Source organism: Bombyx mori, chromosome 22 (assembly GCF_030269925.1).
Source record: "Bombyx mori chromosome 22, ASM3026992v2".
In the NCBI taxonomy this organism is placed as follows: domain Eukaryota; kingdom Metazoa; phylum Arthropoda; class Insecta; order Lepidoptera; family Bombycidae; genus Bombyx; species Bombyx mori.
Genome location: NC_085128.1, coordinates 5,587,712 through 5,602,587, shown reverse-complemented (window position 1 = coordinate 5,602,587; position 14,876 = coordinate 5,587,712). Strand labels below are relative to the sequence as shown.

The 14,876-nt window shown below is 37.4% G+C and overlaps 1 protein-coding gene across 8 annotated transcripts in view; it reads left to right on the top strand.

The window, feature by feature from the left end:
* The window catches only part of LOC101744528 (GATA-binding factor C), a 119,763-nt gene extending 107,605 nt beyond the window's left edge, over positions 1-12,158 (top strand). For 7 of the 8 annotated variants that reach the window (XM_004931918.5, XM_062674886.1, XM_021351778.3 and 4 more), the window contains 3 exons: positions 7,944-8,157; positions 9,172-9,311; positions 10,445-12,158. In XM_004931918.5, coding sequence (XP_004931975.1) covers positions 7,944-8,157; positions 9,172-9,311; positions 10,445-10,471 — 381 coding nt within the window. In that variant the 3' untranslated portion in view covers positions 10,472-12,158. Of the gene's footprint in view, positions 1-7,943; positions 8,158-9,171 lie in introns of all 8 variants that reach the window. The other variant, XM_062674882.1, reaches the window with a different exon arrangement.
* The last annotated feature ends 2,718 nt before the right edge of the window (positions 12,159-14,876 follow it).

Below are 14,876 nucleotides of genomic sequence, written 5' to 3'. Positions count from 1 at the left end.
ACTGACTAACCTGGTGGTGCAGTAGTTAGCGGCTCTGAGTGTTGCGCCAAGAGTCGTGGGTTCGATTCCCACATCGGGCAAACATTGTGTGACGAACAGGTTTGTTTGCTCTTTGTCTGGGTGTTTATTATCTATATATGTATATTTCAACATTATAAGTATGTTTTTCAGTCTCTGGTATAAAACAGGGAATCCTAAATTGGGACCGGATGACCGTTGTAGTTATTACATAATAAATTATTCCCATATAAAATTTCATATGCTAACCGGCTCAAGCTGTGTACTGTCAATTAGATATCGTTCCAGTTCTATTAATTTGTAGGTACGTTGAATTTTGATATAGACATTTTTGTTTGTTTTCTTCTTCTTTGTCGCTTTCTTCATTGCTGAAGGTCGTGTCCCTGAAACTTGACCGTTGCCTGTCTCGTGAACTGTTTCCATCTCGTCCGGTCCTCAGCTGCTCGAATGGCGGTTGCGACTGGCAACCCAGTTAGAGCGGCTACTTGATCACACCAACCAAATCAAATCAAATCAAAAAATTTTTTATTCAACATAAATGAAAGTACATACTTGTTGAACGTCAAAAGAACTACCGCCAATTCACAAGAACTAGCCTCCGTCCTGAGAAGAATTGGCAAGAAACTCAGCGGGCATGTCTTTTTTTTTACATATAAAATTATTATTTATTTATTTTTTAATATTATTATTTTTTTAAATATGAATTTTTTACACTGAGTATTATAACGTAACAATTACTACAATATTGAAATGCCTGGAGCGAGCAACTCATTCCCACTTTGTGCAATCTACGGCTAGGTAATCGGCCGCGGGGTCTCTTTTGTTCTACTTGGCCCGTCACAATCACTTTGTCCAAGTAATCTGACTGTCGGCGGGCAATATGACCGAAGTAGCTGAGCTGATCATCTGGTAGCTGATTGTTTGTTTTAATTTAACGCAAAACAGAAATTTAGGACCAAATGAGCTCTGTAAGTTGTCGGGCGTCAATATCACATATGACCATCAAACTCTACTTCTCTGTTCTGCGTTTCGTTTCACTCGCACTTTCGATCTCGCATAGGCACTCAATACCAAGATGCACCGGTGCTAATGTGCTAAGACGGAGCTAAGAGCGATATTGAAATTCGATTTAGTAATTTCAATTTCAAAATTAGATTTTAATGTAAGACGTCGTTGTGACGTAAAGAATTAATCTCAAAATGACTAGTTACAATTGTACCAACTATGACAGTGTTCGATGTTTAAATTTTGCAGGCAGGTATGACTTTTTACGAATGACTTCGTTGGCGAAGGAAAACTCTTATAATATAAACTTCAAGTTTCGGTATGCATTGTAGCAGTCACTTCGTTATGTCTACGAGCTTCAAGTAACCACTTAATATAAAAATTGGCCGTAAATTCATTCGTTTGTCTACACAATAAAAAAAAAACGTTCTGCAAAATTAATTATTTTTTTGCTTGACTCTACAATGCACAATAATACCAAATGAGCCGTGAACTCATTCATTTATTTGTTTACGTAATAAAAGAATATTTTGCGTAAACTCATTAATTTGTCTACATAATAAATAAAAAAAAATCTACAAAATTAATTATTTTTTTGCTTAACTCCAATGCACAATAATACCAAATGAGCCGTGAACTAATTCGTTTCTTTGTCTACGTAATAAAAGAATATTTTGCAAAAAGAATAAAATTGCCACGATTTTTTTCTCAACTCCAATGCACAATATACAAAATAGTCTGCATAAATCCGATTTGTCCAAATCCGCTTTCCTACGTTACGTAAGACATCACAACTCGCGAATGTAGGACGCGCACGCTATACAATCCTTTGTTTCTCTGTTTAACTTATAATATATGAGTTGGGGTTATGCGAAAGCAAATTACATCATCCTTTACAATTGAATCTAAATTGTCTGAGAATTTTTATTTTATTAGCATGAGATTGAGCCACCTTTACATATGGGCGTCATGCGTGACTTTAAAAAAGTTTATCACACATTGTCGCTAGGGTACCGAATGCAGTTCATCGGCTACGTGTAGACATACAATAAGAGATATGTATACATAGCCCACTGAGCTTCTCGCCGGATCTTATCAGTGGGTCGCGATTCCGAACCGGTGGTAGATTCTGCAATGCGCTGCTCTTGCTAGGGTTAGTGTTAGCAAATTCTCTCAAGTTGAGCCCGTAAGCTCATCTATCCTTCCGGACGTAGCTGGAATAGCCTCTTAGGCTACCAGCGAATAGGCAGGGAAAAGTATACACATATAGAAGAAAGGCGCGCCTCTACGATCGCATTGTTTCAAAATAGGACCTTTTGTGAGTCCGCACGGGTAGGTACCACCACCCCACCTATTTCTGCCGTAAAGCAGTAATGCGTTTCGGCTTGAAGGGTGGGGTAGCCGTTGTAACTATACTGAGATCTTAGAACTTACATCTCAAGGTGGATGGCGAATTAACGTTGTAAATGTCTATAGCCATAACCAGTTAACACCAGGTGGGCTGTAAGCTCCTGCACCCATACAAGCAATTACATAAATAAAAAGTTGCAATTCTTTTGTTTTAGACTTAAAGCTGGACAAAACGTTTCGTATTTATTATATTACAATTGATTTCTTGCCACTCATAATCAAATTCACATAGCAACATTAAATTCACACGAACGTATTACGTTCGCTAACACTGTAACTAATTAATTTATTGAACTCAAAGTACGATAAGTCGGGCGATAAAATTAACGTAACCAGCCGAAAAGCAATAACAGTATTTCGTTGTTGAACTAACAGCAAAGCCACAAAGCTTATGTGATTTAACGTTTTCGCGTAAGCGTGTCGTGTCCGTCACGTGCCCGTGTAGGTTGCATGCGGAGGGCGTGTAGCCGCCGGAAAGCGGATTCATTGCCATATGACTGGTTGTATATCTGTAATTACGAGGCTCCCGGTACCGACTTTGTGGAAACTTTTCAATGATAACGCGCCGTGAATTGTTTATGTGATGCTAGTTTGATTTTATGTATTCGCCGACTGTGTACAACCATCCTTCACTCGGAACGTAGCAGTAGTGTTTTGTTTTGCGTTTCTCTGTATATATGTTGTATATCTGTATATAAGATGCGTTTGGTTCGTACGTTGGTCTTCTCTATCTTCCTGTACGGGGTGGAGACTTGGTGTGTCAGGAAAAAGGAACGCAAAAAGATCGAGGCCTTTGAAATGTATTGCTGGAGAAAGCTGCTACGCATTCCTTGGACAGCTATGAGAACCAATATCTCCATCATCGAAGAGCTGAGGGTCACCAAGCGCCTGCTGACTATGTACCAGGAAAGGATCCGGAGTTTCTTTGGGCACATAATGCGATCCTCATTGCACAGCCTGGAGAAACTCATCATTCTCGGACAAACGGAGGGGAAGCGCGCTAGAGGAAGAGCGCCAGCTAGATGGGTGGACCAACTCAAGGAGGTGACTGGAGGCCAGATACAGGGAGCGGTACATATGGCGCAGAACCGGACCGAGTGGAGAAGATTGACATACAGTCACGATCCTCAGCATTGAGGGAACGACCAGAAAGAGTATATAGGTTTTACGTTGTGGAATACAATTAACACTTCGATTTTCATGGCTTTAGGTAGTCGCGTTGCGCTTATGAGCCCCGGAAACCATTCTACATTAGGCCGATGAAGTTCACATTTGTGCTAAAAATCACACATATATGCATATACCCCATGATACACAGTTCATTATACCCTTTACATATGAACACATTTTCCTCGCCCGGAACATATACCCACAGTCGGGAACATGCAATGTAATTAACCTGACATAATAGCCGGTTATTAAGCAATTCAGCCCCAACATGGCGGACGCTTTCTGTCATGAACTGCATTATGTATAACTGTGTATCTTTTTCCGCACATAAGTAATCGTGTAACTGTAAATATACTTGAGTTTTCCGATTTGCATGCGAACCGGAGTAGACGCTGGGAATTTTATTACGGCTGTGCAAAGACAGAGTTGTATTTAAATTTTTCTAATGTTTAGTCATAATTATATTTACATAATATCGTTTTGAATATGACGCCATAATATATCAAAATATTCATAAATACATTCCTCACATTCAACAGGATTAAAACAGCTCAATCGATTTGGTCGTGCCTATTATTATTAATATACCTAATAAAATATACGTATGATGAAATCCAATAATGTATTTTTAGTTCCCATATTTCAGGTTTAAAAAATTTGAATATCCCAGAATCTACATTCTGTCAATATTCACATTTAAATTGATAAATTCTAAAAGAAAAAAAAACCTTAAAACAACATTTCCAAAATACATTAACAATAAATAAATAAAACTACAGTCAGACACCGCTTTGTTTTGAATCTTTAAGTAGAACATAATTTAATCTTTCCAATGATCTTCCGATTCATGTGAAGAGCTTAGTTGAATCGTAAACATTTTTTGTGGCTTGTGATAGAATTTTATTTAGATAATTTGCTATTATAATTAAAATCAATTGAATATTAAGTCATTATCTGAACATAATGAATGTGTACTCGTAAAAATTACCAGACCGTTTTACGGTTCTGTAGTTCAATAAGCAACGAACAAGATTTAAAAAAAAAAACTGCGATAAGCTCATTAAAAACGTAATTGTAAAACTTTGTATTTATTTAATATTGATGTTCAATTATTTTTTTAGGTTCATGAATGTTCCAGGTATGATTTTGGCATATACACTCACCAAAATATTACCAGGAATTATGACAGACCTAGGGAATCATGTAAAGATTTTTATCAAATATATGTTATTCAAAATCTAACATTGAAATAAACTTACAAGAACACCGCTCTTAAAATGTAAGAGTGCGAGAGAAAGTTAAATATTCCTATACGTATTCTCTGTTCATTCGGCTATAAAGTTTTACTTTAGAACGAATTTTGATGACACGAATCTTTTTTTGTACGAAACAATAATATTAATTAAATTATAATAAAATAATAAAACAGGCAGAGTCTTTATTATAATCAGGCTTTTCATTCAAACAAATCATTTGCTTAATGGTATTTTATAGCAAATATTTTAAGATTCGTTACGTAAGTCAGTGCGTGGGTATCTAAATATAAATGCGAAATCACATATCAAGTCATTAAGGTTCTGCGATGACCCAATTCGGATGCAGCTAAATCTCTCGGCATTCGTGTTAATGTTAATGCATTTTATATTGGTTCAATTGAGAGTACCGACGGCTCGGTATGTCGGTAATGTGGAGTGACGCGATGTGTGGGCGTTTCGCGGGAACGTATTAGGGACGCAGGGAATTGATAACTGCACACTACGAAGAGTCGCTTACAGGAAAATAGCTTTACACTAACTAATAGAGAAAAAAATATATGCTTTGTCTATAAATTTCTCCTGACAATAAACAGTTTACACAATAAACTAGCTTTTGTCCGCGACTTCGTCCGCGTGGAATAGTTCGCAAATAATGCTTTACTTTAGAACAAATTTGGTTAGCATAGAAAACGTTATAGTGAGCCAACCTTAACATATAGACATATGCTATCGCGAACTTTTTTTAGATCTTTTAAAGGGGAACAATTCTTATATACATTATTTTAGCGAAACTTTAACCGTTTTTACAGCGCACGCAGCGGAAGCTCTCAAAAGGGAAAAAACCCGATTTTTAAACATTCTTTATTGGTGCCCCTCTTGTATTGGTCTTAGCGTGATGTTATATAGCTTATAGCCTACCTCAATAAATGGGATATCTAACCCTGAAATATATTTTTAAATCTGACCATTTAGTCCTGAGATTAGCGCGTTCAAACAAACAAACTCTTTAGCTTTATAATGTTAGTATAGATATAGATAAACAATAACGCTAAGTTTAAAAAAATATGCACAGTAGGTTTGGCTGACTGTCACTACTCATCATCAAATGAGTCGAAATAAAATCATATATTAGCAGTACACTGTTGCACATAGGCCTCTCCAATTGCAAGCCACTGAGCACGATGCTCGACTTCTTTTATCCCAACATTGCCAGCCACCCCGCATATGTCTTCACTCCACTGAGCCTGAGGGCGTTCTTACTTCGATCCTTCTTTCAATACGCCTACCAGTTCGCGGTCTCCACTTAAAAACACGGACAATTATCAATAGGCAACAAAATAATGCCTTGTGCTTATTCAAAGTCCATCAATACATTCTGAAATGCCTTGATGCATGATGCCTTCAATGTGATTTACCATACCCGATCCTGTAGACCGAATGGTAAACAGTCGACGTCGCCCAAAACACGTCATTACGGATCCTCCCGATCCATTAACGGCACTTTTAGGTACCACAAGCACCGATCACCGTCCTCGTCGAACCCGTCGCTTGCGACGAAGGGCTCGACGAGCGAATTAACCCATAGACACAGCCCACTGAGTTTCTCGCCGGATCTTCTCAGTGGGTCGCGTTTCCGATCCGGTGGTAGATTCTGCGAAGCACGGCTCTTGCTAGGGTCAGTGCTAGCATCACTCCGGTTTGAGCCATGTGAGCTCACCTACTAGTTAAGGTTACGCTCAAATAGCTTCTCAAGGCTACCAGCTTAGGTAGGAAAAAAGGTGATGTTTAAACTGTTTCTCTCTATTAGCCTTTGCAGCTTAATTCCGTCGTCATATGTTCGTAATTAACACGGTACTGCGATCTCCGAACGCGAAGCTGAAGGGCAGGTCATGCGCATTGCTGGCACCGCCGAATGCAATCGTGCGTTTAGGGCCCACATGCCGGCGAGTTCCTTGGAAGGCGATGAATAACTCATTGTCCGTTCCATCGTCCGTCCGTCGTGACGCACGATTCTTGGAAACAACGTTGCAAAGCAGAAAGTGACCGAGATAGTTGACCCGGAGATTTTGATACACATTTTGTTGTCATTCAATTGGCTGTCAAAAACTATATCTACTTATATACTAATATATAAATCTAAATTGGTTTTTACGGATGTTCCGTTATAACTACTGAACCATGTATCCGATTGACTTGAAACTTGGTATCCATGTAGAAAATACATGTACTTAATGGATAGGCTAATATTTATATGAGTATTAGACTCCCTAATAATAATAATGACAATAAATAACAATGTTAGTTTTAAATGTCCAACGAAGCGGGCGAGTACGGCTAGTCCTATATATTTTTGAAACTTCATTTAATTAATTCTCAAAATATGAATATCACTGTTATCAAAACAAGAGCATCAGCAGCATATCGTACGTTACATAATTATACACATAAATGGCTTATCAATCAAACGAACGTGTTGAATGGACGGCTCAAAACGAAGATTACCTGTGGCGAGCCTTAAAAGGAAAACATTGGCGAAACGTCTCGGGGACCTTAACCTCATAACGACGTCATCACCGATTCCCACAGTTCGCGGACTACATACGCCGACAGAGTGCATCGGTGCACTAATTAGGATGCACCGTGTGACATCGTGCGTCGGCATCGGACACCGAACAACTGAATATTCGCACACGGACTATTGTGATACCATTTTATGGTTTCGGCGTGCCTTTATACAGCCTAGTTAGTATTCTAAATTGATACCGCGGAGGTTTTTTTTTCGTACCACTAAACGTCGTGTCGCAGCAATAAAACGGAATAAGGCCGTTAGCAAAAATTGTGTGATTCACAGACGACAAGGAACAATTACGATTTATTAAAACTCGTACGGAATATTGTGATGTCTCAATTAGGCACGACGTTTTGTTTCTACGTTCGTCGGTAATTGGTTGTTATTTTAAGACGTGATTTTAATAGAGAATTCGCTTTTTAACATTCGTATGCCAGTGAAATAACAAGGCCTTAATTGCATAGACGATCTCTATGTAAATATTGTTTAATAAAATTAATTTATGTTGTCTGCAGGTAAACCGACCTTTGACGATGAAGAAGGAAGGTATCCAGACAAGAAATAGGAAGTTAAGCAGTAAAAGTAAGAAGAAGAAGGGAGGAATGGGAATGGGCGGTGGGGGAGCTTGTGCTTTAGCGCTCGGCGGAGTCATGGGAGACATGATAAAGCCTCTCGGAGACGCTACCAAAGGATTCGGAGGCTCAGCCTTCCCGTCAGCTATGGATTTCGGTAAGTCTATTTTCTATTTACTTTGTTTTACGTTTTATACAAAATGCATTATGAACGCAAACAAAGCCCTGCCGATATTTTTGGTCACATCTGTTTGTTATTTTATTTTTATTGCTTAGATGGGTGGACGAGCTCACAGCCCATCTGGTGTTAAGTGGTTACTCGAGCCCATAGACATCTACAACGTAAATGCGCCACCCACCTTGAGATATAAGTTCTAAGGTCTCAAGTATAGTTACTTGCTAGTATAGTAGTAAGTATAGTACGTGCTGGAATGAAGATATCACATAAGTACAGATATGATTAATGATTTTATGGCAGTTTAGTAAACAGACAGTCCGAATCAGTGAACACCGCCGACCAATTGGAAGTTGAAGTGGGAATTGTTTAGTTTTTTTAAATAGTTTTGCTTCGCCTTAAAGCGCAACTCATGAATGCTGCGCGGCAGATATAGGCAATGTAGCGATACCTATCCAGGCAGGCGTACATTATGAATGAACTTTTTTTAATTGCCATTGAAGTTAGGCAAATATGCGATGCTTCTGACGGTAGATACTTAGAGTCGCCCATGAACAATAGTAACGTCAGTGGCTCAGCTGTGGCACTGTTTTCTTTGATGATATAACACGACACCATTATATTGAGAGTTGAAAGGCTGTTTGGGTTAAGCAAAATTTCACTTAATACGCGACATTTGTCTTTACAATTAAAGGTCCGGTTTATTTGGTATCAATATTAACAATTCGATGATTTTAATTGAACTTCAATTAAGTTTACCCCATTCAAACAGCTGAAGAAGTTTTTTTTTTGGTACGATATTTTTTCCAAATTTTAAACTGGAAATTGCTTCTCTGTGAATTTGCAAAAATTTCGCTTAACCCAAAAAGCCTTTCACCTCTCTATTAATAGAAAAATAATATATATATATATATATATATATATATAGAAAAAATAGATACACCGGCCGTCTTACATATTATCGTACCCTTCATAACATAAGTTTTCTTTGAGCAGGTCAGCACCAAGTGGGCTTAGTCCACCCGGCGGCCGCGCACATGTCCCACTGGTACGGAGCGCCCCATCAGGGTTTCGCCCCACCACCGACCTCCCACAACCCTTACCATCACCATCACCTTGCGCAGCTCAATTCTATGGTAAGTAGAAATTTCAATATAAAATATTTGTAACACCATAGTTAATGATATGATATGATTAAACTCTTTTTAAACATTAAAACATTAAACATTAATCTTTAAACATTAAAAATGCAATAAACATTTAATTTTCTATTAGAGAAACATGACAAACTGTTTTTTGTATTGTGGACTAACTATCATATCTCAACAGTACCGTACCAGAAACATTCCTTAAAGTACGGACAGCAAAAAAACAATTCAATAACTAAGCGTTTAAAACTCAACCGTCACAAGCTAGTCTCACGAGACCTGGTCCCGCGTGTACTGGTGACAAGAACATATATACCCAGACCTCGAATTCCAGACATCTTTTGAAAAAGTACTGACTCTTACCGAGAATCCAAACTGGATCCCGTTGAAAAGTAATCAGCACCGATCGTGTGACCAATAAACGATATTTAAGACTCCTGAATACCGTCGATCACCAATAAATAAAATAAATAAACAATCAAACTATAATAAGCAGTCGTTTCGTTCATCGTAAAAAATATATCCTGTGTTTTATGAATTCGTGAATTGGCTATGAGCGAAATTGATTAAAATTCGTGAATATTTGCGCGATTGATTAACGAACATACAAAATTTTACATTCATACTACGAGTATTATTTTAGATTAGCAGAAGATAGTGAGATTGTCAAATTAATGGCACTTTTCTTTTGTTAATCTTATTTCATGACATCGCAATATAATTGATGTTACGGGTCCTTCTCCTTCCGTCACGTACATACTTGTTGAACGTCAAAAAGAACTACCGCCAATTCACAAAAAACTAGCCTCCGTCCTGAGAAGAACTGGCAAGAAACTCAGCGAACATGTCTTTTTTCTTATTTTTTTTTTTAAATATTAATTTTTACAATGAGTATTATAACGTAACAATTATTGCAATATTGAAACGGCCGGAGCAAGCAACTCATTCCCACTTTGTGTAATGCTGAGGGTCGTGGCTTTTTCTAATAACTTTCTCTTGGATTATTCTGCGCCACCCCTACTTATACTCGGATGTGTGGATAGCAACGTGAACTGGAGTGTTAAGTTTACATGTTACATGTAAATATCTATTTAATACGCTTATGTTTGTTTTATTTGCAGACGGGTTGGAGGAGTGAATACACGTGATAAGTCAGCCAACTTGAGGACCTAGTAATCGGATAAGAATATTTGTATCTCTCGTGATAATTTACACGTCTTAGCCGTCCTAGTCACATGGGATGATCACATGATGGGATGAAAGCATGCCCCATGAAGAAATCCGAGGAAACCTTAGAAACAGACGCTGTGATTTCAAACGATTTACAGACTAATCTATAAAAGGATAAGATTTATTTTAAAACATCACATTTTAATGAGACTGCAAACTGAATTGACGTTTGTAAAATTTTACAAAAAATAATAAAATAATATGCAGAATTGTTTGAACATATCTGATTCTGAATACTTATGTCCCATTGTAAACCCCAAATGAGACTTTATTATTCCGCGTTCAGTTTCCTTCAAGTATTATTAATTAGTTCACATCTGTCGTATAAAATAGAACAATGACATCACAGTAGATAAGTAATGCTATTTACGGAATTGTTTTTAGAAAATATTGATCGATCAGTAGATTAGGAAGAAAGAGTCTTTATTAGTTTATCAAATTAGTGGAAAAGGAAAAAGAACATTTTAACATAAATCGTCAGACCCATTTTAACATATGTGTTGATTGAAATCGGAGATGGTATAACATAAATGGGAACAGTGAGAACGGGATAGCAATGAACAATGAATTTTATAATTTTTCTAGAACGTATACAGGTAAAATTAAAGTATCGATAACATGGCGAACATTTTTCAATTAGTTTTCACTTTATATGAGAGATGTGAACTAACATAATTTGAAAAGTTAAGAACGATTTTACATGAAGTAACTATACTAGCGAAATTGTACAGTATTATAATATTAGCTAAGGTCGGTCACGAAGTCGGCTTATACGATAAGGTAATAAGTATAGTTCAAAAACATTATTTGTGTATTTTGTAAATAAATTAAGTTACAAATTCTGTTCCTTTGTAAATTGCGTTTAATTATTATTTTTTATTAAATATTATTTAATTTTGTCGGATTGTATCGCTGTAAACGTTGCGATGTGTTCAGAGAATACGAGAAAAGATTGTCTTTTTTTGTAAATTTATTTCTGTAAATGTTATCGAACGAATGCAATAGTAATTTATGTAATAGATAATAAAACGTTGTATTTGTAAATATTTACAGTTTTGAATTGAGAATTAATTTTGAACGATTTCAAGAGAAGCCGGTGACTATAATTGTACACTTTATTTTGTATAATATTAATATGTTGATTTGAGAAAAGAATTGTATGAAACAAACATATGTATAACAACTATCTATGCCGTTGTAAAATTTTAAGATATCGAGTGGCCATACATTAAGAGGTGTCATTTTTATCAAAATATAATGAATTTTGTTTAATTTATTTTCCATTTGCAACTAAAAAAATATTATTGAAGAACTAATGAATAAATTCTTAAAAAAAATATTCGCTATATAAGTACTTCATTGTGATTTTGATAAACAAGGCATTTGAACCCCAAAAAATGTAAATATGAAAGTGTAAATTAAACAGTAGACGATAAATTAAAATGTTTATTAAAATAATTAAAAAGACGTGTACATTAGAAATCGCCACAAACAGCCTTTATTTACGATATCCCTTACCTAAAGTTTTTAGTTTATAAAACAAAACATTCTGAAGTTGTGTATTTTAAATGAAGTTGTAAATAAATTATCAATATTGATTTGAAATTTTCTTTTTGATGCCGATCCCCTCCTTCACTGAACAAATCCCTCCCTGGAACTTTTTGAGAGAATGAGTTGACCATCCAATTACGTCGTCTTGTCCCGCCGTCCTCCGTAAGTCGCCGGATCAATTCCGCCATTCCGCAGAAAAAGTCGTCCAAAAGTCGCGCTTATCTCGCGCCAAATTGAAAATGCACTCGGCCGTGTGATTGTGACGCAACGGGCACGACTCCGACATATGGACCTATTCAATTTTAATCGCATTTCAGAAGAATGGACATCGGATAGAAGTGCCCATAAAACGATCCCCGGTCGCGACGATAGGCCTCACTTAATAAGTTGGTTTTATTTGCGGTTTATTCCGCTCGGATTTTAAGGGTGTCTATTGTTGGTGCGACGACAATGTTTGCGTTTGATCTTTTAAAGTTCCACGGAGATTTCGCGGGCTCTTACGCATGGGTGGTTTTTGATTGGATGCGATTGGTTCCAGGCGGTTGGCGGTTAGCAATTGTTGCGATCTATCGAGACTTGATTTAAAATTAAAATCAATAAGTTTACCGGTCCTGTCTGGATTAAGGAGAATTATAAGAATTTAATTTAGCTGGGTTTTTTTTACCTAAGCTGATAGCCTTGACAAGCTATTTCAGCGTAACCTTAACTAGTAGGTGAGCTCACGGGGCTCAAACCTGACGATGTTGCTAACACGAACCCTAGCAAGAGCCGTGCTTCGCAGAATCTACCACCGGGTCGGAAACGCGATCCACTGAGAAGATCCGGTGAGAAACTCAGTGGGCTAATTCGCTCGTCGAGCCCTTCGTCGTAAGCGACGGGTTCGACGAGGACGGTGACCGGTGCTTGTGGTACCTAATAGCACCATTAATGGACCGGGAGGATCCGTAATGACGTGTTTTGGGCGACGTCGACTGTTACCATTCTTTCTACAGGATCGGGTATGTAGTTTCCAGCGGCCACGACAAGAGGGTTCTCATGTCGTGCCGCCTTCTCAAAGTGAAGCTGGTTAAGAACGAACAACAATTACATATAGTTGAAATAATGATATTAAAGTAGTCGGTTAGAGGCTGTAATAGGAAAAATGTCAGAAATGAACATATGCAAGGAACTTTTAAAGTTAATATTAGCGAAAATCTTGATAGACTTTATGCTTGGTACGGTCATGTGATCTACCTAAACAATGCTTTGTTAGGCTAAGTGTACTGAGAATTTCGGAAAGGATTGTGGTAGGATAGCAATATCATGGACAATGACGAAGAATTGGTCACGACGTGTCTTAAATACAACGAGTGACGTAACAGGACACTGGGAGGTAGAGAGCACTGTTATTGATAATCATCATCGCAGTACAACCGTTCATAATAGCCATTTAGGTAATACTGGAACTTGATCTACCTAAGTTTGTGTGTTGCGAAATTGTGATAAACAAAAGAGAAATAGCCTCCAACGGTATTTTGTAGAGGGTTTTCGAGACGTGGCGGCATAAGTCACGCGGCCAAACGGTCAGTGATATATGCCCGGCTAGCGCGGGAAAAAATGTCGTATAACAAAAAGTACGCCATCAGTCTTTGCGATTTATTGCGCACGGCAACACCGCGGAATATTCGAGAACACTTGGCGAATGTTCTTACACCTACAGGCATGTGTTACCCCCTGAGGTGACGGAACTTCGCACCTCGCTAAATTACGACCGTTAACACGTATACGTTTCGTAAAGAATTTGCATACGTATGTGCTTGAAAAGAATGCGAAGTAAGATTATGGCGGCAATTTTTTTACTTGTAGGCATATTTAATTTAGCAAACGACGGCATGATTTTGGATTATAATATATTCAATAAAGTTCATATAAAAACCTATCCAGAATAATTCGAAATTTTGTTTTTACAAAATAATTTTTAGCTTTGTTTATATAGGGCAGAGCATTTTCCAACGCACCTAGAGATAGATTACTTACAGATAGCCTACCGAAACTACAATGTGAATTTCGCTATCTACAGTTAGAAATAGTTCAAAATGTCAATCTTGTAACATCCGATTGAATTACAAATTTCAGCCTTTTCATTTACAATATACATTCATCAATCAATCAATTAGCATTAGTTATTATTATTATTAATAGCAATATTTCCTGAAAACATTTCACACCATGAAAGCTCCTTTTTTGTTTTTTTTATTACATAGATGAATGGACGAGCCCTGGTGTTAAGTGGTTACTGGAGCACATAGAAATCTACAACGTTAATGCGCCACCCACCTTGAGATATGAGTTCTAAGGTCTCAGTATAGTTACAACGGCTGCCCCACGCTTCAAACCGAAACGCATTACTGCTTCACGGCAGAAATAGGCACCTACCCGTGCGGACTCACAAGGGAGACCTCTTGTAAATGACAGTAGTAGTACCACCAGTAAATGACTTTACAAAAAAATACTTAATTTTCAATCCGTGTCTCACGCAAAAGAATCTGGAATGATTAAATTATGGGCGCGACAGTACAATGCGTGAAGAGAAAACCATAACTTTCAAACTGATAACAAATTCGAAATATGCTTTAATAATTTTCAAGCAAGTCATGTAAGAAATTCATCGAAATACCTTAAAAAAGTTATTTTTGAACGTCGTATTTTAATAATTCGAGAAAAGCAAACAGTCACAGAGACTTCGGAGGCCAAACTTCACAAATCCCTTAAGAGGGCAGTCATAGAGTGCAG